The 26,709-nt window shown below is 39.5% G+C and overlaps 1 protein-coding gene across 1 annotated transcript; it reads left to right on the top strand.

The window, feature by feature from the left end:
* LOC117305121 (acyl-CoA synthetase short-chain family member 3, mitochondrial-like) lies at window positions 1-24,206 on the top strand. Its single transcript, XM_033789888.1, has 17 exons — window positions 1-454; window positions 1,075-1,219; window positions 2,562-2,750; window positions 6,093-6,224; window positions 8,489-8,632; window positions 9,292-9,372; window positions 10,374-10,469; window positions 12,281-12,432; window positions 13,953-14,056; window positions 14,708-14,803; window positions 15,607-15,670; window positions 17,257-17,338; window positions 18,614-18,736; window positions 20,265-20,364; window positions 21,190-21,365; window positions 21,637-21,742; window positions 24,031-24,206. The coding sequence occupies exons 1-16, from the start codon at window positions 96-98 to the stop codon at window positions 21,724-21,726; spliced, it is 2,133 nt and encodes a 710-aa protein (XP_033645779.1). The 5' UTR covers window positions 1-95; the 3' UTR covers window positions 21,727-21,742; window positions 24,031-24,206.
* Window positions 24,207-26,709: the final 2,503 nt, after the last annotated feature.

The raw sequence follows: 26,709 nt of genomic DNA, 5'->3' as shown, positions 1-26,709 counted from the left end.
GCCATTGCATGCTGAAACTACCGCAGCCAATCTAATGCATTGAAATCTTGAATGAAGGAAGACTGATTGATGACAGCTCCCAAACTCAAAACAGCATGAATATCCAGCTGTTAAGAACTATTTATCATTCGAAATGGAAGACAGAATTGCTCGCACACCGGAAGAAACTTTCAAGAGTTCTGACAAATTCTCCAGGAGCAGCGTGGAACAGGTCGAGTTCGTCCAATGTCCGAGGTCTCTCCTCTGTAGCGGGCGCGTCGGGGCCCACTCCCGCCGTCGCTCCCGTCTCCGGGGCCGCCCATCACGAGCACCTGAAGTGGACGTACTACGATGAGGTTTACCGGAGATCGATCAGCGATCCAGTGGAGTTTTGGGGCGAGCTGGCAGAACATGTGACTTGGTTTAAGAAATGGGACACGGTTTTGGACGACAGTAAATCTCCTTTTACACAATGGTATTGATTGAATCATGGTCTGGATTTTATTTTTTAATTTTAGAATGATATTTTCAACTTCAGGGATATTTTGGTACTCTTTTTAGTGTGGTGTGGTGGTAGTCCATCGATTACGGTGTAGATTAAAAATATTTTTGTTTTTAAACCACCAATACTAAATTTACATTAGGGGGTGGGGGCCTATTACTTCTAGAAACTATAAGGCTCCCCTGTGAGCCTTATACTTAAACTAGTTTCTAGAAGTAGGGGCCTATAATATTAAGTTTATACACCATGTCTTGTTTAACAATTATGTAAAGTTGCCCGAAACTTATGACAGACTAGACCAAGTATTCTGGCTGGGACGCTGTACTCCTATTTTTGAAATTGTGTCATTATCTTATCGGTTGTAGGCCTAACAAAATTTCGAAAAAAGAAGTAGGGCCTACACTATAAACTTGCTGCAGAAGTTAATTCATTGTCCTTAATAAGCTATAATATTAAAAGTTTTGAGAAAGCTATACAAGCTCGGCGTGATTGTATTATTCCCGATATTCTTTATCACAGACCAATGCAAGTTTAACATCCACTAAATTCATCACCAGTAATCATGTTGCACTTTGTTTTTCTTCATACAAAAGGTTTGTCGGTGGTGAGACAAATATTTGTTACAATGCAGTTGACCGGCATGTAGACGCAGGGTATGGTGATCAAACAGCGATTATCCACGACAGCCCTGTATCAAACACCATAGAGAAGATCACATATCAACAACTCCAGAATGAGGTAAAAATTGTCACCTTGTCCAGACTCAAGCTCTGGGCCAAATTTCATGGCTCTGCTTACCGCTGAATTGTGTGCTTTCGATCACCATTCTCGCTTGCGTACAAGCTGTGTAAATGAAGAATGTCTATAACGTGAAGTATGCACGTTCACAAGCTAAAATTCTCTGCTTACTCGTGATAAACGCTTGACGTGAACACAGAAATCCCTGTTTCTGCAAGTGCTGATTGTTTGCCTAATGGTAAGCTGAGCCGTGTAATTTGGCTCTGGTGTTTCTGTTCAGTAGAGTGTAAGTTAGAGTCACAGTCGTGACACTTGTGTCCTTAACCATTATTGCTTCGTCCAAATGGGGTGTAAAGTGGAAGTGTCGTGGCCGAGCGGTTAAGAGCACCGAAATCAAACTCTGGTGTTTCTGATCAGCAGAGTGTGGGTTCGACTCCCCAGCCATGACACTTGTGTCCTTCAGCAAGACACTTGACCATTGCTTCGTCCTTCGGATGGGACGTAAAGCCGTTGGTCCCATGTGTTGTGTAAACGCATGTAAAAGAACCCAGTGCACTTATCGTAAATAGAAGGGATTCGCCCCGGTGTTCCTGGCCGGATTGGCAGCATATTGCGCCACAGCACCTTGTAAACCATTACATGGTGCTAAGGATTAGGTCTTATATCTCAAACTTCGTCCCACTCCTTGCAGTAATAATACCTGGCGCTTTGTATCCTTTGGCAAAAAGCGCGTTATAAATACGGTTATTATTATTAAAGTCATTGGTGCAGTGTGTAAATGCACATAAAAGAACTCAGTGCAATTATTGAAAAGACCTAGGCTACTTTGTGTTCATTACCAATCTAATACGCAGGGCATAGGGCTTAAGCGCGGTGCATACTTTCAGCGTATGCGAAGCAAATTATGACGCCACAGGGCTGTTTTTGTAGCTTATGTTTCACAGGATTTCAGCTCATTTCAACTGTTGCGTATTTGTGACGTAAAAATTTGTATTGCATTTTCAGGAAATATGAACAGCGCTTGAATGTCCTATTCAAAGAACAAAACATTTATGGTAAAGTATCTTGCTGCAAGACAATAGTGCCACGACCAGGACTCGAACCTTACACTCTGCTGATCAGAAACAGGCCCGAGTTGGGTGCTCTTATCCTCGGTGGCTTGGTGGCAGCAGACTTACCAGGTTTAAACCATTGTTCTTGGTAATGTGCGCATGCTCAGAGCTACTTAAACAATGAAAATTTACCTGGTAAGTCTGCTGCCACCTAGCGTTCCAAAGTCTCCCATTGATGGTTCCTGTTGGATTCCCTGGTACACTTTAAGATAGTTCTTGTTTTCTTGCAGGTAGCCAAGTTGGCCGATGTTTTTGTTTCACAAGGGGTGAAGTACGGAGATCGTATCATCATCTACATGCCAATGATTCCCCAAGCAATGATAGCGATGCTTGCTGCAACACGCATAGGGGCAGTACACTCATTGGTGTTTGGAGGATTCGCGTCCAAGGAGCTGGCAGTTCGCATCAACCACTGCAAGGTATTCCTCTATTTCATTAATAACAAATTCTTATATAGCGCATTTCACAATTACCGTATCAATGCTCTTTACATTAGTGCCCTGGTCATGGGGCCAATAACATCCCTGTAATGTTTCTCAGCTCCCTTGGGAGTATACAGCCCTGAGCTGCCTGTAAGGCGCTTGTGGCTTTTTCAGACACAATATCAACCTCTACCCTCGCAGGTACCCATTTATACCCCTGGGTAAAGAGAAGCAATTATAGTAAAGTATCTTGCTCAAGGACACAAGTGTCACAACCGGGATTCGAACCCACACTCCGGTGAATCAGCACCAGAACTTGAATTCGATGCTCTTAACCACTCGGCCATGACACTCTTTCTTAAGGCACTGGCCTCATTTGGTAATTGTCAAAGACCAACATGCATCAAATAACAAATCTGTGGAAATTTAGACTCAATTGGTCATCGAGGTTGCAGGAGACTAATGAAAGAAAAAACACCCTTGGTGCATATATTTGTGGGCTTTCTGATGCCCAAAATGGCTTCAGGCCTACAGCCTTTTTATATTTGAGGTAGAAGTTACCTCTTTCTCAAAAACTACATAACTTCAGAGGGAGTCGTTTCTCACAATGTTTTATAATATCAACAGCTCTCCGTTGCTCATTACCAAGTAACTTTTTATGCTAACAATCGTTTTGAGTAATTACCAATAGTGTCCATGGCCTTTAACCATTACCCTCCCGAATCCTTATCCTTTTTGCTGAAATGCATTACTTAGAAGGACTAATAATAATAAAAATGATTAACTATTCTCACTAGTGCACAATATCTGTCAAGTATGCAAACGGAGCAAATCTAATCAACAAATAGATAGATAATAATAATAATAACAACTGTATTTATATGGCCCTGAAAACCTTCAGAAAAAAGCCTCTAAGAACTCAGAAGAAACAAACCAATGAGAATGTTTTTTTATTTCAACCTTTTTCCCAGAGCTGTGGCCACTACAGTTGGACATATATTCCATTCAATTTCAATGGGAGACTTTCTGGGACGATAGAGGGCAGCAGACTTACCGGGTAAATCCATTGTTCTCAGAATTATGCGCATGTTCAGAACTACGTAAACAATGGGAATTTACCCGGTATGTCTGCTGCCGCCTAGCGTTGGAAAGTCTCCTATTTTTTGCGTTTCGTTTATCCGTCTCGTTTTGATGTTATTGTTGTTACTATACGCTTTGTTTTATAATTTAAATGATCTTATTACCTTCCTTTGTTTTGTAAAAGGCATCCCAGCTTACAAGCTTTGCTTTAATGGGCCATGCCTCCATACAGTTTTCAGTCTTGTAACATCCTATTGTTTGTATTTGGATATTGTGTTTGTATGGAAATAAATGTTGATTGATTGATTGATCAAAAAAAAGCCTTCAAAATTGGGTAATTTTCATATAAAAATACAAGACCAAATAAAAAGTCACAGTCTAATGGCATATAAATATTACATCAAAAATATATGTACAAGTTTACACGATAAAACAATAATATTAAAAGTATTAATAGAGTTAAACAGACAAACAGGAATTGGGAAAACAGCCATAGACAGGGGGGGGGGATTTGTGGACACAAAATAAAAACAAAACAGAAGGGAGTTTAAAACAAAACAGCAACATTCTGTAGGCAAGGGAGATTTGGACACAACAGGAGCACAAAAGAAATTAAATGGAGCTGTAATGGATACATACTGAGTTCATGTGAGTCCTGCATATTTTGAATGTGTTGCTTGATTCCCTCTACATATTTGTAGTGCCTGAGAGGAGGCTACTGTTTTGTAATGTAGGGTTTGGTTGAGCCATGCTTGTTTGAAGTTACATGTAGGCATGCATGTTTGAAGCAGGTCTGTTTTCAAAAAGTGCCTTGAGAGGAGGCTAGTTTGGTTGTTTTGTTAAGTTCAAGTGAGCCATGCATGTTTGAAGCAAGTCTGTTTTCAAATAGTGCCTTGAGAGGTGGCTAGTTTGGTTGCATGTTTGAAGCAGGTCTGTTTTCAAATAGTGCCTTGAGAGGTGGCTAGTTTGGTTGCATGTTTGAAGCAGGTCTGTTTTCACAAAGTGCCTTGAGAGGAGGCTAGTTTGGTTCGTCTTGTTAAGTTCAAGTGAGCCATGCATGTTTGAAGCAGGTCTGTTTTCAAAAAGTGCCTTGAGAGGTGGCTAGTTTGGTTGCATGTTTGAAGCACGTCTGTTTTCAAAAAGTGCCTTGAGAGGAGGCTAGTTTGGTTCGTCTTGTTAAGTTCAAGTGAGCCATGCATGTTTGAAGCAGGTCTGTTTTCAAATAGTGCCTTGAGAGGAGGCTAGTTTGGTTCGTCTTGTTAAGTTCAAGTGAGCCATGCATGTTTGAAGCAGGTTTGTTTTCAAATAGTGCCTTGAGAGGAGGCTAGTGTGGTGGCATGTTTGAAGCAGGTCTGTTTTCAAATAGTGCCTTGAGGCTACTGTGGTTCGTCTTATTGAGTTCAAGCATGGAGGACAAAAATACTCCTCCATGGTTCATGATAGCAATGCATGTATAAATAATGTCTGATTTCATGTGATGTCTTGAAAAGAGGCTAGTGTGGTTTATAAGAAACATGAGCGCTCTGTATGTTGCATTCCAACTTGTCCATTTAAACCAAAACTCCAACATTGATGCATGTCTTTATTGATGGTAAAACAGTGCTTGAAAATTTGTATTTGTGCTACTGAAAAGTTCCTTTTGCATGCACTGCAGTTGGTTGCCCCAATGTTGCCTGTAAAAATTGCCCTGCGTGAGTGACAAGGCCAATAGTTTAGTGTATGTACAAAGGCATGACAGACTGTCTTGCAGGATTTTACAGTCAAGCTCGCTCAAACATCCGGAAATAATAAGTGTTCCGTTCTTGATTTTCGTTTGATGATGTCAGATGAATTGGGGGCAATAGGCAAGTTGTATGGTGTCGGGAGTGGTTGATGTGTCGTGGCTGAGCGGTTAAAAGCACTAAACTCAAGCTCTAGTGTTTCTATTCAGCAGAGTGTGGGTTAGTGACACTTGTGTCCTTAAGCAAGACACTTCACTATAATTGCTTCTATCCACCCTGAGGTAAATGGGTACCTGTGAGGGCGGAGATGGTTCTTTTGATTGATTTAGCCGAGTAGCCCATATTAACTTTACACAGGCTGCATATCTCCCCACCAGGGAGCTGAGATGGTTGAAGGAATGAATTAAGGCCCAGTGACCAGGGATAATAATGTTGGAAGCGCTTTGAGAAGCCTTTCGGGTGTGTAAAGCGCTCGTAAAAACTGATTATTATTGTTATTAATCTTGATTACTGATGTATGATTCTGTTTCCTTAACAGGCTAAGTTAGTGGTGTCGGCGTCTGTAGGCATCGAGCCAAATCGAACTGTAGACTACAAGGAACTCCTCAATAAAGCCATTGATATCAGTGAACACAAGCCAAAGCATTGCATCATCTTCAACCGACCAAACGTAAGTATTATAGGGTTTGGGTACTTTTTGTAGGACACAAGACAAAATGTCTACAGATTTGCATGAAACTTACACGGTTTTAAGATAAAGACGGTAAAAAGCTTATCGTAAAATATAACTAGCTGAGGTCCTGTAGTTTTTGAGAAATAAGCAAAACAAATATATTAGTTGATAATCATAGACGTTAAACCAATGTTTGTATGTTGTATGAGAGAGATTGGCTGTTGCCAGCTTGGCATTTATTTTCCCCTTGCTTGTGGGAGTGTGCCGAGATCCCTTGATGGGAAAATCATCTAAACAACAAATAATTCTGACTACCGACCCTCTTTTTCCAGCATGTGGCAGGAAACAAAAATGTCTTTTTGTGAGGCACGATAACATATGTCACCATAGCATTTAGAGGAAGTCATTCATCAAACAATGTAATTTGTATTTGGGGAAGTGGAATTCATATGGTTTGAGGAAGTGTGCAGTTCCCCCTGAAAACATCCTTTTTGTGAAAGTGTGGCCGTGTCCGAAACGACGACTTCGGCTACAGCTACGTCTAGATCAGCGCGTCTACCAGTGTTGAAGAATAGGCAGACGAGCTCCATCTAGACGTAGCTGTAGCCGAAGTCGCCGTTTCGGACACTGCCTGTCATTGCCGAGGGGTTAAGAGCACCGTATTCAAACACTGGTGTTTCTGATCAGCAGAGTGTGGAAGCAAGACACTTAACCATTGCTTCGTCCTTCGGATGGGGCGTAAAGCCATTGGTCCCATGTGTTGTGTAACGCATGTAAAAGAACCCAGTGCACTTATCGAAAAGAGAAGGGGTGCGCCCCGGTGTTCCCGGCTGTAGCTGCTGTATGCGCCGTAGCACCTTGTAAACCCTTAGGTGCTACATAATTGGGTCTCAGAATTCATCAGTGCATTAACCTATCTTTCTGAAAGTGTGTACCGTAGTTTTCGGATTATAAACCGCCCGGCATATAAACCACCCGGCATATAAACCACCCTCCCCAAAATACAGAACAAAGTGTCGGTGTATAAACCGCCCGGCAAATAAACCAGTCACGAGCGCACATAGAGAGGGGCCGTGCGTAAGTGGGGTCCTACTACTTTCCGTCAACTCGCCTTTAACTCACTTGGTGCCGTCAACTCGCCGTCAACTCCTCCATTCATACATTTAAAATCCACAAAAGAGGCAAAGAACTGTAAAGTATTAGCTAAAGGGGAACTTTCACAAGTTTTAGGTTACATTTCGATATAAAAAAATGAGTTTTTTTCTCATTAAAAATTACCTGGAAGCAGCAAAACCGTCGGCCGCCATTTTTCTTTTTTACAGAGCTTACACAATATGGACAACAGAGGGCGCCTTCCTGTAGGGATTAGTCTACGCCCAAGATATCAATGACTGGTACCGCATAGTGTCTTATGTACTGCGTCGTCGTGTTAATTGATCGCTGACGTCTTGGTTGAAGACTAATTCATACCTGCCATCTGTTAGTGGTTGAGTTAACGGCGAGTAGACGGCACAAGCGAGTTGATGGCTAAACAATGTTTCTTTAAAAAAAATGTACACTGTTTTTTTCTTCTTCAATATTAATATGTCGGCATACAAGCCGCCCGGCGAATAAACCGCAGGAGTTAACAAAAATGTCAAAATCAACGTATAATTCATTCATTCATTCAAACTGATATTTATTTCCATGTATGGAGGCATCATCTGGAAGCCGAGGTTTATGTAAGGATGCCTGGGGACAGACAATAAACGGGGACAAGAACGAGCGGTTTATAATCCGGAAACTACGGTATATCTTCCAGCGCCTTGAGTACCTTGTTTGGTAGATACAAGCGCTATATAAGACTTTGATATTATTATTATTATTATTTATTATTTTCAAAATAATGTGCGGTATTGAGTGCTGAATTTTGCAAACAAGTCCAAACACTGAGGGTTAACCAAATTGACACTTTCAGACAAGAGGTGGAATCAATGTCAGTAGAGTTGTGCGTTGGTTCCAGCCTATGCCAAAAGGGTTTTTCCCCCACACATGACAGGGTCTTTTGTTTACCCTTCTTCTGGAGAAATCAATAAAATATATACATGTACATGAGTTTATTCCAGTTGTGTTTTTTCTCCCACATTTATAACAGCCATTTCTGCATCATCTTCTCTACAAATTTATCTTCAGGCCTACATGTCACTGTGCAAGGCACCTTTGACGGTCCCTTATTTAAATGAACAGTAAGATATAACCATTTCATAAACTTCTCTTTGTAGTTTGCACCCGCTGAATTGATCCCAGGTCGTGACCTTTGCTGGCAAGAGGTCATGTCAAAAGCCAAAGGGCATGACTGTGTTCCTGTCTTAGCCACTGATCCTGCTTATATACTATACTCGTCAGGAACAACTGGTATACCCAAGGTAAGAATGGAGCCTATAGACCGTATCGAATAACCTCTTTGTTGTTGCTATGAAAGTGGCCATATTGTAGAACAGGCCCTACATGTATGTGCTTCTAAAACGCGTAGATCAATGAATCTTGCAGCACGCAGCATTCCCGGTTTTATGTCTATGACACACGCACGTACACGCACACGCTCACAGACGCCATGTTGTGGGCAGGTATTTGAATGGTAACGTCATATTTGATACGGTCTATATCCAATCACTCGTGGGGAGACCGATCTTTCTCGCATGCTGCTCCAGTTTCTTTAACCCAATTTAAAGAAAACCTAAAGACACATCTTTATTTGAGTAAATGGTTTGATTTTCTTAGATATTGCATTTGTGTTGTATTTCTCTACCACATGTTCTGGATTTCTTCTTAGCTTTAGGCTTACGTTTCGATTTTGGTTATCGACTGGTTATCATACATGTGTATAATAATATTATGCTTGTATTAAGTGGAATGAGCACTTGGATTTGTGCGCTATATAAGTTTTAATTACATATTATTATTGTGACTGGTACCATGCCAGTTTGTGCTTAGCAGAAACAAAATCTCTGAAGCTATTTGAAGGTGTGTGCTGGAAGAAGGTTTTAAAGTCTTTTCATTCACGTTTTCATTTTTCCCCATGTAGGCGATTGTGAGACCAAGTGGTGGCCATGCTGTTGCTCTAAACTGGTCTATGAAGAGTCTGTATGGAATCGACCCTGGTGAGGTATGTTGGATCACTCAGGACTCAATACAAATCCAAATTGAGTTTTAACTCTAACTTCTTGCAATTGACTGCCAGATATGAAAAACCACATAAAACCACATTTTGAAAAGTGGAAACATACACTTGGGATGCGTTCCACTTGTGCAAACGTTGCCAACTTTTGCCTACAATTACGAGTGAAGAGAGTTGTGTACCGCCACTTTTGGCGAGCGTTGGCAACCACAGGCGAACGTACTTCTGTGGTCTTGGTGGTGGGTGGTTTTAAAATAGCGGACAACAACACGATAAGCAAACAATATTATTTTCTTGTCCTGAACATAATTATTTTGATAATGCAGTCAGGTGGAGTTGAAATAACATTTTATTGAGATGATGTCATGATTTACAAAAGAGGATTTAAATATACCTTCTTACAAAAAGTACGTATGTAGTATAGGGACTGTTGCCGTCTTCATTACTGAGATCCACCATATTGACGACATGAAGTGCGCAACCAATTGTTCCAATATTAAAAACGTTTGCGTGAACGGTTGCGATATGTTTGCGCAAGTGGAACACACCCTTGACCTATGCAAATCAAAATTCAGTCCAGCAAGCAACTTGGTCCCTACACTTAAGAAGTGATCTTTTGCAGATATACACCCCAGGACATCGTGGCTTACGGTCTACAAAACACAAACTCCTCCAGGAAAAAACAACTAAACATGTATGGGGGGAGAGAAGTTTTCAGAGCGCAGCACCAAAGCTTTGGAACTCCCTCCCGAACACTGTAAAACTCTCCAAATCACTCAACACATTCAAGAACAGTTTAAAAACTCATTTTCATAGAGAAGCTTTTTGTTAAGTTTATTTTCTTATTTTTGTTGTTTGCTACTTTCATTGCTTGTTGTTCCTTTGTAGAGTAGCGCCATGAGCGCCGCTTGCGGCGGATACCGGAGCTTTATTAAGTGTCCATTATTATTATTATTATTATTATATCTTATCTTCCTCTTGCAATTCAGGCATGGTGGGCAGCCTCTGACCTGGGCTGGGTCGTAGGTCATTCCTATATCTGCTATGCACCCTTGTTGGCAAGATGCCAAACCATCATCTATGAGGTAAGACCCATTTGGATTCCTGAAAAACCTGAAGTCATTGCTATACTTCTCCAAGTATAGGTGTTTTGTATAAGAATAGATGATTATAATAGTAGACATTTGTAGTGCGCCATGTCTAACAGAAAGATTCTCCTGTCACTAGAAAAAGGAACTCTGCTAATGACGGTACTTAAAGCCATTATACACTTTCGGAACAGGAAAAAAAAAAAGTTCACAGATTTACAAATAACTTACAGGGTTTACAGAAGGTAATGGTAAAAGACTTCTCTTGAAATATTGTTCCATGAAATGCTTTACTTTTTGAGAAAACATTGAAACAATTATCAATCCTCGACATCGAGAATTACGGATTTATAGTAAACACATGTCATGACACGGCGAAACGTGCAAAAACAAGAGTGGGTTTTCCCGTTATTTTCTCCCGACTCCGATGCCCAATTGAGCCTTAATTTTCACAGTTTTGTAATTTTATGTATAAGTTGTGATACACGAAGTGTGGGCCTTTGGACAATACTGTTTACCGAAAGTGTCCAATGGCTTTAAAGCTAAAACTGAATAAGTGAGTTTTCAAAGTAGTTTTGAAGCTGGAGAGAGTGTCTACTTGTCTGAGGTTCAGTGGAAGAGCATTCCGAACAGATGGTCTCCCCAAGTGTGTTTAGACCAAGGGATGTTGAGGACCATGGTGTTTGAGAGTGAAAATATCTTGTAGAAATACTTTAGTTGTATTGAATCCCACTTCTGACACCATGTTATTTATAGTTTATAAATAGAGACAAAGACACATTTCTGTTGTAGTATCATCGGGTCATGTTCTCTAACTCTCAGGAATCACATGTAATACAAGATGGCTGCCCGCATGGCAACTGCCTATAGTTACCAACACAAGAGGGCGGTATAACATATAACGTAACAGCTAGGAGATGTACCTTGTATTGATTGATAGATGGGGAGTGAAAGGGATGTGTTTTTATATAAAAACTTTGTTGGACATGGTCAATCTGAGAACTTCCATTTTATATACTCAGTTAACCACTTCACATCGCTCATAATTTTGTATTGGCGGTAAAGGGGTGAGACGAGTCCTGCACACGGAAGAATTGACACGCTGTTCTTTCGGCTTTGGGTGCAGGATTCAGACTGACGGCCTTGTGGCCAGCTTGCGAGCTGGCCACTCATGCCGTCACACCTGACTGGTTTATTGTTACGTAATCACCACAAAACAAACATTTACCTTACCTCATCGTGGTATTTTGGTCTGGAATTGGGGATTACACTTAAGAAAAAGAGATTTGGAGCATGAATTCCAGGACCCTTTGTACAGGGTAATTGAAGCATAGCACAAAAGGTGCAAAGTATACCTTTAGTTTTTCGGACTCATTCCATTGTTTTAATCTTACATGAATAACAAGTTAAAACTAAGCCAATAAATTTCATTTCAAACGACGGTAGTGTTTTTTAGATATCACCATACATCATATTAGATTGAAGTTTTGTTTGTCTCTTCCTCTAAAACAACATTCCTTGCACAGAAATCTTTTCTTAAAATGTTTTACAAAAAATTCAACAGCTGCAGTGCTTCTTATCAAGTAAGTTTTTATGGTCATTCATTTTTGGAGTAATTATCAAAAGGTATACCCTACCAACTGGCAGGCTGATAATTCTAGTCTAAGCTAAAGGACAAAGGTGTCACGACTGGGACTCGAACCCAAACCCTACTGATCAGAAACACTAGAGTTTGAGTCTGGTGCTTTTAACTGCTTGGCCACAACACCCCACAATTAGCGTAAATTTTCATCTGTTTGGTTCTTCAGGGTAAGCCGGTCGGCACGCCAGACCCAGGGGCATTCTTCAGGGTTTTACAGCAGCACGATGTGGCTGGAATGTTCACCGCTCCCACAGCGCTAAGGGCCATCATAAGGGAAGATGCAGACGAGAAATACTCCAAGATGTATCCTCTGACTAAGTAAGTGCAAAAATGAATGAAAAATCTATGTTTCCATTGTGCGTAATGTGTTCTGCGCAATCCTATAAAGGCACTGGTGGGCGATATCACGATATTATCGAATATTGCAATATTAATTTGGAAACGATTTCGATATCGGATGGATTTGGTTTTAATCGAAATATCGATATATCGCGATATATTGCGATAATCGCAATAATCGCGATATATCGCAATATCGATTAAATATCGCGATGTATTTGCTAGCTGAGACATCTTGCACCCCATAGGTTTGGAGTAAAACCAGAAGAATAGGTCATTAGAACACCTCTCTTAAGCTATGACTGTCTCTTCTACAACTTTCACTTGGAGTTTGAAGACTGATGAAGTCAAATTTCATTAATCGCGATTATATCGAATATCGCGATATTTTGTCGGCGATATATCGTGAATAAAATAAATCGATATCGCCCAAGCTTACACTGGACACCTTTGGTACTTGTCAAATACCAGTATTCTCACTTGGTGTATCCCAACAGAGGCATAAAATAAGAAATCTGTGAACCATTTTGGACTCAATTGGTCATTGAAGTTGCAAGATAATAATTAAGGAAAAAACACTCTTGCTATACAAATTTGTGTACTTCCAGATGCCTAATAAAAGGCTTCAGGCCTGAAGTCTTTGAATATTTGAGTGAGAAATTACCCCTTTCTTAAAAACTACGTTCAATCAATCAACCAAACGTAATTTGTATAGCGCCTAAATCAAAGGTTTGCTCAAAGGCGCTGAGTCACGGAAGAAATAAAAAGTCATTGATGGTTGGCCTCCTGAAACAAGTGGGCTTTCAGAAGTGCCTTGAATGTGTTGAGTGATGTTGTGTCCCTGATGTGATTGGGAAGTTTATTCCAGAGTTTAGGTCCATATACCGAGAAGGCTCTATCGGAAAAAGTGATGTGGAACTACAAAGTATGGTGAACAGGAGCTGTTTGACCGAAGGAGTCTCCATTCAGCACCAACTTGCAGAATGTCTATGATGTAATGAGGGGCTTGTTTATGTAAGGCCTTGAACATGAGAACGATGACCTTGAAGTCGATCCTTTCATGGATTGGGAGCCAGTGTAGTGTGATGAGTTCCGGGGTGATAGAGTCGAACTTGCGTTTCTTTGTGATGAGTCTGGCAGCTGTTCGTTGCACGTTATTTAGCCTCCTTTTGAGTTTTTTACTGACTCCAATCAGAAGACTGTTGCAATAGTCGAGTGAGGGAGCCTTTTCTCACAATGTTTTATACTATTAACAGTATCTCCATTGTTCGCAACCAAGTAAGTTTTTATGCTAACAATTGTTTTGAGTAATTACCAATAATGTCCAGCACTTTAAACTGAAATACATGCCAAGCAATGTACACTGTTTTCTACAGATACTGATATGTGCAGTTATAAAGTATCATTTCATTAACAAAAACTAATCTTTAACCCTACTCGTAAATTAGTTTTTCAGATGGATTTGAAAAAAAAAGTCTAACATTTTCATCCTTTCACAGATTCCGAACGCTGTTTGTAGCCGGTGAACATTGCGATAATGAGACAATGCAATGGTGTAAGGACGTTTTCAGGACACCGGTACTAGACAACTGGTGGCAAACAGGTACAATAAACCAAAAGGCACTTAAAATGTGCCGCATCCTTCACAATTCAGTTTGCAGCTTCAAAAACTAATAATAAAACTAATGTGGAAAGGTCTTGGTCAAGCGGTTAAGAGCAAAATTTCAAAGTCTGGTGTTTCTGATCAGCAGAGTGGGGTTCAAGTCCCGGTCATAACACCCGTGAACTTAAGCAAGACACTTAAACATTGCTTTGTCCTTCGGACAGGATGTAAAGTCGTTTGTAATAGTTTACAAGGTGCTGTTGCATATTATGCAACCAAACGAACCAGGAACACCAGAGCGAATCCTTAGGACTTACAGCTTCACGACCCATCTTGTAATCCCATTTGTAATTTTTGTAGATATAAAGTTTTTGTAATTCAGCCTTGTGCTGCGAAGACAGTTTTTTAACCATTTTATTTATCCATTTATTTATAACCATTTTATTAATTTTTTTATCCATCTCCAATCTGGAGGACCAAGCTACAATGGTTAAGAACAACACAAGTGTCACGACCGGGATTCGAACCCACACTCTGCTGATCAGAAACACCAGAACTTGAAATAGATGCTCTTATCCGCTCGGCCCACACACGCCAAGTAATTATTATTTTGAATTGACTAATTTGTTGGTCATATTTGTTATTTTGCAGAAACCGGTTGGCCAATCACAGCTTCTCCTGTCGGCCTTGGAACGGATCTGAACCCCAGACATGGAGTTACAGGCAAACCCGTACCTGGATGGAATGGTAAAAACGTTCTTCTTTTTGCCTGAGCCCTAATTATAATCGACAATTACCAAAAGTATACCCTGCCTTTAGGCACTGGACACTATTGATAGTGCTCAAAATAATTGTTAGCATGAAACCTTACTTAGCATGAAACCTTACTTGGTAACGGAGAGCAGTTGATAGTATAAAACATTGTGAGAAATGTCTCCATCGGAAGTAATATAGTTTTTTGAGAATAATGCAATTTCTCACACAAATATTAAAGCCATTGGACCCTTTTGGTAAACAGTATTGTCCAAGGCCCACACTTCGTGTATCACAACTTATATGTAAAATAACAAACCTGTGAAAATTTAGGCTCAATCGGTCATCGGAGTCGGGAGAAAATAAGGGGAAAACCCACCCTTGTATCCGCACGTTTCGCCGTGTCATGACATGTGTTTAAAATAAATCCTTAATTCTTGATACCAAGAATTGATATTGTTTTACTGTTTTCTCAAAAAGTAAAGCATTTCATGGAATAATATTTCAAGAGAAGTATTTCACCACTACCTTCTGTAAACTCTGTAAGTTATTTGTAAATCTGTGAACTTTTTTCTTTCTTTTTCTGTACCGAAAGGGTCCAATGGCTTTGATAGACTTCAGGCCTGATGCCTTGTTACACATGTGTGCAACAAGGGTTTCTTTGTTTTCATTTCTGTCTTACAACTTCAATGACCAATTGAGTAAAAGTTTTTAGACTGTTCGATCAGCAATGGTTCTCGCCCTTGGTACATGATGTACATAATGTACCTTTATCATTTTGTGTATTTCATCACCAGTGAAAATCCTGAATGACAATTGCCAGGAAGTTGCGCCAGAAGAATTGGGACGCATCACAGTCAAGTTAGTAGCTAAGATTTTGTTGTCGTCATTTTAAAATAAGAGCATATATAGTCATATCAGTGCAAAGGTTTGAGTTGGCGTGTCATGGGCGGTTTAGAGCACTGGACTCAAGCCCTTGTGTTTCTGATCAGTAGAGTGTGGTTTTGAGTTTCAGTCATGACACTTGTGTCCTTAAGCAAGACACTTAACCATGATGCCTCGTCCTTCGGATGGGACAGAAAGCTGTTGGTCCCATGTGTTGTGTAACACGCGTAAAAGAACCCAGAGCACTCATCATAAAGAGAAGAGGTTCTCCCTGGTGTTCTTGATTTGATTGGCATCGTAGTGCGCCACAGCGCTTTGCGCAGCAATAAGGACACAAGTGTCAAGTCTGGTACTCAAACCCACACTCTGCCGATCAGAAACTCCAGAATTTGTGTCCGGTGCTCTTAACCGCTAGGCCATGACGAGCCAATAGGCAGGATTTGACAACTAGGCCTTATAACAAACAGGTTTTTTTTTTTACTTCTTCCTACACAGTGCCATCCATAATTTTAACAGGAGTTTAATCAGATAACTATTTTAACCTATTGACTCTTACTGTTTGTATGACTCTGTATCTTTACTCTCTTTTCTTGTGAATATAATTGTCTAATTGTGATGTACTTTTGTGAAGGTTTTAAAGACACTGGACACTATTGGTAATTGTCAAAACCAGTCTTCTCATTTGGTGTATCTCAACATTTGCATAAAATAACAAATCTGTAAAAAATTGAGCTTGATTGGTCGTTGAATTTGCAAGATAATAATGAAAGAAAAAACACCCTTGTCACACGAAGTTGTGTGCTTTCAGATGCTTGATTTCGAGACCTCAACTTCTAAACATGAGGTCTCGAAAACAAATTCGTGGAAAATTACTTCTTTCTCGAAAACTGCGTCACTTCAGAGGTAGCCGTTTCTCAGAATGTTTTACACTATCAACCTCTCCCCATTACTCGTTACCGAGTGAGTTTTTATCCTAAAAATTATTTTGAGTAATAACCAATAGTGTCCACTGCCTTTAAGGAAAAAAATCTTAAATTTTCATGTGTTCTGAGTTGAATTGAAAAGTTGTATTTTTCCAGCAGGCTGTGAGGACATGCAGGTTTTAAAATAACTACTAATAGGAGACTTTCCAACGCTAAGTGGCAGCAGACATACCGGGTAAATTTCCATTGTTTACGTAGTTCTGAACATGCGCATAATTCTGAGAACAATGGATTTACCCGGTAAGTCTGCTGCCCTCTATCGTCCCAGAAAGTCTCCCATTGCCTGTTATTTTCAAGAGGCTGAAATTGAAAGTGTATACAGTGTGATATCATAACTGGTCAGGTTGGCGTAGTGGTAGCGTTCCTCCCCTTCCATCTCTAGGACCCTGGTTCGAATCACACCAGGGCGGTATGTAAATTGACCTGACTGCATGGGTTTTCACTGGAATATTTCTATGTAGTTTTCCTCACACATCTAAAACTGAAACTTCCTTCTTTGTCTTATCTCCATTGGGTTCTTGGCCAGTATATTGTTTATGAGAAAATATTAAAATAAAATAATATATAATTTTGTTCCAGATTGCCTCTGCCACCAGGCACCATCAGCACATTATGGGAGAATGATGAACGATACGAACAGACCTACTTCCAAACATATCCAGTAAGTATTGTTTAAAGCTACCTGCCTGCCCAAATGTGCATCCCCTAGCGCTACTTAAAGGCAGTGGACACTATTGGTAATGACTCAAAATAATTATCATCATAAAACCTTTCTTGGTTACGAGTAATGGGGAGAGGTTGATGGCATAAAACATTGTGAGAAACAGCTCCCTCTGAAGTGCCATAGTTTTCGAGAAAGAAGTAGTTTTCCACGAATTTGATTTCGAGACCTCAGATTTAGAACTTGAGGTCTCGAAATCAACCATCTAAACACACACAACTTCGTGTGACAAGGGTGTTTTTTTGTTTCATTATTATCTCGCAACTTCGATGACCGATTGAGCTCAAATTGTCACAGGTTTGTTATTGTATGCATATGTTGAGATACACCAACTGTGAAGGCTAGTCTTTGACCAGTACCAATAGTGTCCACTGCTTTTAAAGGAACGTTACAGAATTGGTAAGAAACAAAAATCATGAATCACAGATTTACATAAAACTTACACGGTCTAATGATGATGATAGTAGAAAACATACCTTGAAATATTTCTGTCTGGAATTTCATATTTGATGAGAAAAAAATAATCTAATTTCGCGTTTGGAGTTTATTGCTCATGTGAGCGTTTTATTCATTTTTGTTTTGGCATCGATGCAATGCAAAATTTGTGATTAGTTTTTCACTATTCTCTCGTGACCCAGATGGCCAATTGATCTTGAACTTCTACAGGTTTGTCAGTTTATGTATATGGTGGATTACATAAAGTGCTTACACTGCCAGCAACTTTTTTTGCTAGCAAAACCAATTCTGTAATGTTCCTTTAGCCTCCACCACAACCAGTAGTCCTGCATGTTGAGCCGTATGTTGGCGATCTCCCTATTTTGGCAATATCTTTGTTCAGGGGTGCCAGTCAGAAGCCATTCAACCGTTAACTGCCAGGTAGCCAGGGATCACACCGACTTTTCCTACCTGGGAAGCGGCAGCCAGGGGATCACCTTAAAGGGGATTTGACTTTTTGTTTCAGATATTGGTATAAACCACAAGGGAAACTGTGAGTAAATTTTAAGTGAACTGCCGTCGATTTCACGAAACTCTTCCTAACTTAGGGATAATTTTAGGACTTGGGTCCTTTAAGTTCCGTATCCATTGGCGTTACATGTAGGTCCCATTGAATCCCCATCCTAAGTTAGGACGAACTAGGAGATCAGATTAATCCTAGCGTTTTGTGAAATCGGCTGCTTGTAAATTTTACATTTTTGTCGTCTCAACATCTTTTAGGGCTATTATGACACGATGGATGCTGGGTATTATACAGCAGAGGGATACGTGTCTGTCCAATCCAGGGCTGATGATGTCATCAATGTAGCAGGCCATCGAATCTCAGCTGCCGCCATTGAAGAGGTAACGCTTATATTCACTTGAGACCCTCCTTTATCCTTCAAAATACTTCACTCTGTGGTGCACTAATCTTTATGTTCTTTTCACTCGCACCACTTACTCTAAGAACACAATCCGCTTCAATTCTTTGGTCCTTATGTGTGGAATGCCATAGATGGACGCATTAGATCTAAGCGGTCCGTGAGTCTTTTTAAGTCTGCTTTCAAACGTGACATTATCTCCCATTATGTATCCTAGCTTCCCATCCTATGTAATTGAACCACATCCATCTCTTCAATACTTGTCTTATTTATTTTTAGCTGAAACTGTTATTCCATCTTGGTGCTTTTATTACGAACTCGTTGTGTCATGTATTATGTTCATTTGTACTTTAATCTGTCTGTCTGTCTGGTTGTCTCGTTTTCTTGTCTGTCTGGCTGTTTTTTACAAGCTCATGCTTACCAAAACGGCCCCATACTTTATTTATTTATTTATGTTTACTCTGACTTAAAGATATGTTTTGCTTTACTCAGTATCTGTCGGTTTCTTTTATGAGAGTATGGAAATAAATGTATTCTTGAATTGAATTGAATTGAATTGAATTTACTCAACACCCATATTGTGTGGAATCGGGTAAGATTGGTATGCCTGGCCTCACACTAAAGCCCCTTTCACACGAGAACAAAAACTAATGACAATCGTTTGGGGTGCCAGTTGTCTGTTACAAAAGTTGCTTGTGATATTGTGACAATTATTTACTCGGTCACACACACACATTGCGTTCCTGATGTCCCTTGTTATGCGAGATCGCACTGCTGCTTATTTGTCAGTTGGTGCTTCGACAGTGTCCCGTTTAGTGTTACGCAATTGCATTTAAACATTGTAAAAACATTGTGAGAAACAGCTCCCTCTGAAGTAAATTCGTTTTTGACAAAAAAGGACGATGTAATTTCTCACTCAAATATTAAAAGACTGAAAGCCTTTTATTATGCAACCCAAAGCATACAAATTTGTGCAACAAGGGTGTTTTTTCTTTCATTATTCTCTTGCAAGTTCGATGACCAATTGAGTCAAAATTTTCAAAGGTTCCTTGTTTAATGCATGGCATATGTTGGGATACACCAAGTGAGAATACTGGTCTTTGACAACTACCAATAGTGTCCAGTGTCTTTAAAGCCAGTGGACACTATTGGTAATTGTCAAAGACCAGTCTTGTCACTTGGTGTATCTCAACATATGCATGAAATAACAAACCTGTGAAAATTTGAGCGCGATCGGTCGTCGGAGTTGCGAAGTTCTAAACTTGAGGTCTCGAAATCAAATTCGTGGAAAATTACTTCTTTCTCCAAAACTACGTCACTTCAGAGGAAGCCGTTTCTCACAATGTTTTATACCATCAACCTCTCCCCATTACTCATTACCAAGTAAGGTTTTATGCCAATAATTATTTTGAGTAATAACCAATAGTGTCCACTGCCTTTAAGTAAATTATTTGATTACCGGGTAAATGATTGACTAAATGACTGATTTGAATCTTTCTGTTTCTATTCAGGCCATCGTCGATCAAGGAGATATAGTTGAGTGTGCAGTCTTCCCAATGAAAGATAAACTCAAGGGATTGGTCCCAGTGGGACTCTGCGTTCCCAAAATGGGTCAGTTTTTGTCTTTGTACATACTAATAATAATAATAATATCAAAGTCTTATATAGTGCATGTATCTACCAAACAAGCTATTCAAGGCGCTGAGTATATACAAACTTTCAGAAAGATAGGTTATTACAGTGATGAATTCTGAGACCCAATTATTTAGCACCTTATAAGGGTTTACAAGGTGCTACGGCGCATTTAGCAGCCACAGCCTGGAACACCGGGGTGAACCCCTTCTCTTTTCGATAAGTGCACTGGGTTCTTTTACATACGTTACACAACACATGGGACCAACGGCTTTACATCCCATCTGAAGGACGAGGCAATGGTTCAGTGTCTTGCTTAAGGACACAAGTGTCACGGCTGGGGATTCGAACCCACACTCTGCTGATCAGAAACACCAGAGTTTGAATTCAGTACTCTTGACCGCTCGGCCGTGACACTTCCACATGGTCTTGTTTCCAAATCTAATTTGGCTTGTTTGTATAAAATGCAGAAGATGTTGTTTTACACATCTCAAAATTAGGATGATTTTTATGGTAGTCGTCATGGAAGCTATTGCCTCTGCTGCCTCGGGCCCAATTTCATAGAGCTGTTTAAGCACAAAAAGTAGCTAAGCATAATGAAATTATGCTTTCCAGAATGAGGTTACCATCCAAACCACCATGCCACAAGTGCAATTTGTGACTGGTATCCTGCTCATTTCTGCTTAAGCAGCTCTATGAAATAGGGCCAATGAAACGATCGTGTTGGTACAAAGGGTGGTCGTATTTCTCCGGCTTTTGTTAAAATACACTTCAATCTCAATAATGGTGCTATTCCCATTGTAGACATTGACAAATCTCGTGAGCAGATAGTCCAGGAGGTGATTGAGGCCGTGCGGCACGGTGTGGGGCCAGTGGCAGCTTTTAAACGGGCTGTTCTCATCAACAAATTACCCAAGACAAGATCGGGCAAGATTCCAAGAGCAACGGTTGCCGCTTTGGCGGATGGGGAGCCTTTCAACGTAAGTACACACAACGAGGATTTCAAATTTGCGATTGATTCTTAGTGCACGCTACTGTTCGGACGTTAACGTGTTTGGATGTAAATTTTTGGTTTTACCCATATACCCGTAATTCTAGCACTGTATACTCTATAATTACCTGAGCTCTGTGAAAAAAAACATATTACTCGGGTGGGCTCATTGTAAATAAATATATTAATTAAGTTATTATTATATTTATTCAGGAGAAACCATCGTCTTTTTTTTAATCCTATGTTCATTTTTTTCTTAGATTCCACCGACGATAGAAGATGCAACTGTCTATGACAATATCCGGGAAGAACTGGAAAAATCCGGTATCATCCGGCCCAAACCGGTCTAATCTAGTGATAGATGCTGTAAGTGTTCTGCTCTGCTCTTGTATTAATGTAATGTTAATGTACATTGAGTGTGTGAGAGAAAGCCACCAGGCAGCTTTGTTTTCTGTAATAGTACTTGGTTCTTATATTGCCCCCTTCCACAAAGAGCGCGTCCACCATTTTTACCATATTTGTGTCGTGTGCATAGAAATAATGTAGAACCCGGAGAACGCTGAGTGTCTCATTGTGTGTGCGGTTTCATTGTGAGACCATTTTTATGGATGTGCAATCATACGCCATTTTTGTTACGCGTGTATGGCAAAATATTTTGGCATACAATTTTGCCATACAATGACATCATCATTGACCAATGAACACATTAGAAACGGTCTATGTGTGCTAGCATCTTGCCATTTTGCCATATACGCGTCTCACACGCTGATAATTTTGCCATATGCTCGTATCGCGCGGTATCGGTACACTGCGTTCACAGACGACACAGAGGGTGGCCGAGCTCAGCGTTCTCCGGGTTCTATTTCTATGGTCGTGTGCGAGTGGGCACACTTATCCTAGTACCAAGGTCAAGGGGCTTTACCATAGTATAAGTTATCACACAAGCGCGAGTGGAATACGGAAAAATATAGCGCTTCTGCGTCCCATAGAGTTGGATATGAGACGCAGACGAGCTATATTTTCCGTATTTCCACGAGCGCGCGTGTGATAACGTATTTATCTTCAAGCAAACTTGGCGCGTGACATAGAACACACAAGATGCAGGTAGTGGTATTAGCCATGCAATATAGGTTTTTATCACCACTCCATTCTGTGAATCTGATTGGAGGATTAGCGCGTACTTGAAGATAATGTTCATTATAAGTCTACTACACACAGGGACATACTTTGTAGTACGCACAAAACATAGCTACCAGACCAGACTTGTACCTTGACTTCAGGCGGGGTGTCCTTGGATGCTCAAGGGCACGTAGGTTTGCTCTTCATGTATCTTACACCCACACGATGATGATGACCATTTGCTACAGTGATTTCGACTGATCCCTACTGAAATGTTGGGTATTCCGAGTGTATTGTTCTTGGCTCATGTTCCTATTTTTAGGGCGTGCGAACAGCGCACTCTGGCCAAGAACACACCGCCCGATCTCAGCTTGTCTGTACAAATGTAGTGTTGTAACTAGGGGGGTGGTGCGTGGTTATCTGTCCTCTCCTTCCACTTCTAGAACCCTGGTCAAAAACTGACTTGGTAACAAGCATTGGAGAGCTGTTGATAGTATAAAACACTGTGGGAAACGACTCCCTCTGAAGTAACGTAGTTTTTGAGAAAGGGGTAATTTCTCACTAAAATAATAAAAGACTTCTAGCTAGAAGTCTTTTATCCTTATCTGAAACCACACAATTTCGTACAACAAGGGTGTTTTTTCTTTCATCATTTTCTTGCAACTTCGATGACCAATTGAGCCCAAATTTTCACAGGTTTGTTATTTTATGGTTGTGATGGCATACACCAAGTGAGAAGACTGGTCTTTGACAACTACCAAACGTGTACCTTCCCTTTAATATGTGTTTTGAGTAATTACCAAACGTGTACCTTCCTTTAAGATAATGAACTTGGCTTAGTTTTAGATGGAAGCACATGTGATTAAAACTGTTTTATCAAAACAAGGAAGTAATATAATGTATGCAGATAAAATTTATTATCATTTGTTATGGGGTGCTACTGAAAATATGTGTAGTTTCAATCATGCCAGTGAAAACAGTGAAACAAAATTCAATACAACTTTCATTTTTAGAAATAGGAGCTGAGCAGTTTTTAGGTTTTAGGTACTTTTAATACGTCCACAGAATTACTTTGAAGGCAGTGGACACTATTGGTAATTGCTCAAAATAATTTTTAGCATAAAAACCTTCTTGGTGAAGAGTAATGGAGAGCTGTGAGAACTGGCTCCCTCTGAAGTAACGTAGTTTTTGAGAAAGAAGTAATTTTCCATGAGTTTGATTTTGAGACCTCAGAATAAGAATTTGAGGTCTCAAAATAAAGCATCTGAAAGCACACAACTTCGTGTGACAAGAGTTTTTTTTTTTTTCATTATTATCTCGCAACTTCAACGACCAATTGAGCTCTAATTTTCACAGGTTTGTTATTTTATGCATCATGTGTTGGGATATACCAAGTGAGACGACTGGTCTTTAACAATTACCAATGGTGACCAGTGCCTTCACTGGCCTATCAGGAACACAACCAAGAACTAATAGAAACTGAAATGTTTCGAGTGAAAGGTTAGCTGACGGTCTTAAAATTACTTTCGTTTCAGAGAGCCCCTTCCATTTTGGAATCTCCAGTCGGCAGAAGAAGAAAATTTTACAAGGAAACATAAGCAGAGGTCAGTTTCACTTTCTTATTATGGACTGAGGGCTGAAGGTTGTGTGTAACTTTCTTTAATGGATTTGGGTACCTTTGGTAACACAAAACACAATGTCCACAGATTTATATTAATTTAACACCAATTGAAGAAAATGATAGCAGAAAGCGTATTAGTTGCTGAGGTTCTGTAGTTTTTTTTGTAGAAATGAGTAATACAATGTCATGACAATCTGTTTTTACATGCTAAAATAATTTTCATCTCATGATAACTGAGACGCAAATCATTTTCATGACACTGGTTTACTCATTTCTCAAAAACTACAACACCTCAGCAAGTACTATTATAAAGGAAGCTTTCTACCATCATTATCTTCAAATAGCGTAAATTTTATGTTAATCTGTTGACATTGTGTTTGATGTCCTACAAAAAGTACCTAGACCCTTTAATTGAATGTATAACCACTTTAATTTTCATTTAATTGTACAGCTCTATGTACATAAATCATGCATTATGAATTGGAAAATATGTCATTTAATCCTTAAAGGCAGTGGACACTGGTAATTACTCAAAATAATTGTTAGCATAAAACTTATTTGGTAACAAGCAATGGAGAGCTGTTGATAGTATAAAACATTGTGAGAAACCGCTCCCTCTGAAGTAACGTAGTTTTGGAGAAAGAAGTAATTTTCGAGACCTCAGAATTAGATTTTGAGTTCCCGAAATCAAGCATCTGGAAAGCACACAACTTTGTGTGACAAGGGTGTTTTTTCCCATTATTATCTCGCAATTTCGGCGACCAATTGAGTTCAAATTTTCACAGGTTTGTTATTTTATGCATATGTTGAGATACACCATGTGAGAAGACTGGTCTTTGACAATTACCAAAGGTGTCCAGTGTCTTTAAAGGCACTGGACACCTATGATCTTTGTCAAAGACCAGTATTCTCACTTGTTGTGTCCCAACATATGCATAACATAACAAATCTGTGAAAATTTGGACTAATTTGGTCGTGGAGGTTGCAAGAGAATAATATAAGAAAAAACACCCTTGTTGCACAAAATTGTGTGCTTTCAGATGCCTGTTACAGGCTTCAAGTCTGAAGTCTTTTAATATTTGAGTGAGAGTTTGCCTCTTTCTCAAAAACTATGTCACTTCAGAGGGAGCCGTTTCTCACAATGTTTCATGTCACCAAAAGCTCTCCATTGCTCATTATAGAGTAAGCTTTTATGCTTACAATTATTTTGATTTATTACCAAATACCAATAGCGTCCAGTGCTTTTAAACAATGAACCATTTGCGAGGTAGATTTGAATAAAGTCTGGCACAATGACTTCCTTAGTCAAAAGTAACCACTTATATAAAGTTTAAGTTCCTCAGACTATCGAGAAGGTTGCTATGTGAATCGTTTCAGGCAAGCTTTTGTATAGCAACCTCCAGATGAGCAAAGCCTTGAACCATCTACACATTCATTCAAAATTGTATATGGGTGTTCGCTGTATTTTACGCAAAAGCTTGCCCCGAATCATGGGATGTAGCAACTGTCTCGATAGTCTGAGGAATTTAAATTTAAAGGCACTGGACACCTTTTCGTAATTGTAAAAACCAGTTTTCTCACTTGGCGTATCTCAACATATGCATAAAATTAAAAAAACTGTGAAAAGTATCGAGAGAATAATGGAAGAAAAACACCTTTGTCGCACAAGTTTTGTGCTTTCAGATGCCTGAATTCGAGACCTCAGCTGAGGTCTCAAATTTAGTTCAAAATATTTTAGTGAGAAATTACTTCTTTTCCAAAAACTACGTTACTTCAGAGGGAGCCAGTTCTCAATATGTTTTGTTTTACTATCAACAGCTCTCCATTGCTTGTTACCAAGTAAGTTTTAATTATTAAAATTATTTTGAGTATTTACCAACAGTGTCAAGTGCCTTTAAACAGTAAGTTGAGACTTTAGCAAGTCATTGTACCAGACATTATTCAAATCTACCTCGCAAATGGCTCATTGAGTCACCAAAAGTTGTTTACATCAAAACAATTTGGCGACCTTAAAGATAAAAAAAAATATATGATGAACTATTATTAATAATTATGAATGTTTATTGAAATCAGTTTTCAAAATTTCCGCATTACAATTTAATCATGTGTCAAGATTTGTTGCTGTTTGTCCAAACCATTTCTCGGTGTTTTGTAATTTCTGATCACTCATCTTTTGTTTTAAAGATTAAAATTTTGCAGTTATGAGTATATTTTTTTGAAATTGTACAAAACTGCTTTTAACTGTTTGAGATATCAAATTGTATTTTTATGTAATTTCCAAATATTGGAGTAACAGATGTGTTACTAATTTTTAATTTTTTTAATTATATATAATCACAATTTACGAAGAATTCTCTTTTGAAATTACGTTTTTAAATGCATATTTTAGATTCCAATAATACTCTATTGAAAAAAGTACTGAACTAAATTTAAATCACCTTGGTACGTGTCTCCTTGCAGCAAACTGACTCTTTTTGTTAAAAAGAGCTTTTTGTTCTCATCAGAAATGCATAGAAGTGTGGAAGTGTCGTGGCCGAGCGGTTAAGAGCACTGAATTCAAACTCTGGTGTTTCTGATCAGCAGAGTGTGGGTT

Source organism: Asterias rubens, chromosome 22, assembly GCF_902459465.1.
Source record: "Asterias rubens chromosome 22, eAstRub1.3, whole genome shotgun sequence".
NCBI lineage: Eukaryota > Metazoa > Echinodermata > Asteroidea > Forcipulatida > Asteriidae > Asterias > Asterias rubens.
This window is presented reverse-complemented; position numbering and strand designations above follow the sequence as displayed.

Bases quoted from the DNA above. Each gene is read 5' to 3' on its own strand.
- LOC117305121 (XM_033789888.1), top strand. From the start codon at position 96: ATGAATATCCAGCTGTTAAGAACTATTTATCATTCGAAATGGAAGACA. The intron at 9,373-10,373 runs GTATGTTGGATC...CTTGCAATTCAG, and splicing joins ATGGAATCGACCCTGGTGAG to GCATGGTGGGCAGCCTCTGA. The intron at 14,057-14,707 runs GTACAATAAACC...GTTATTTTGCAG, and splicing joins AGACAACTGGTGGCAAACAG to AAACCGGTTGGCCAATCACA.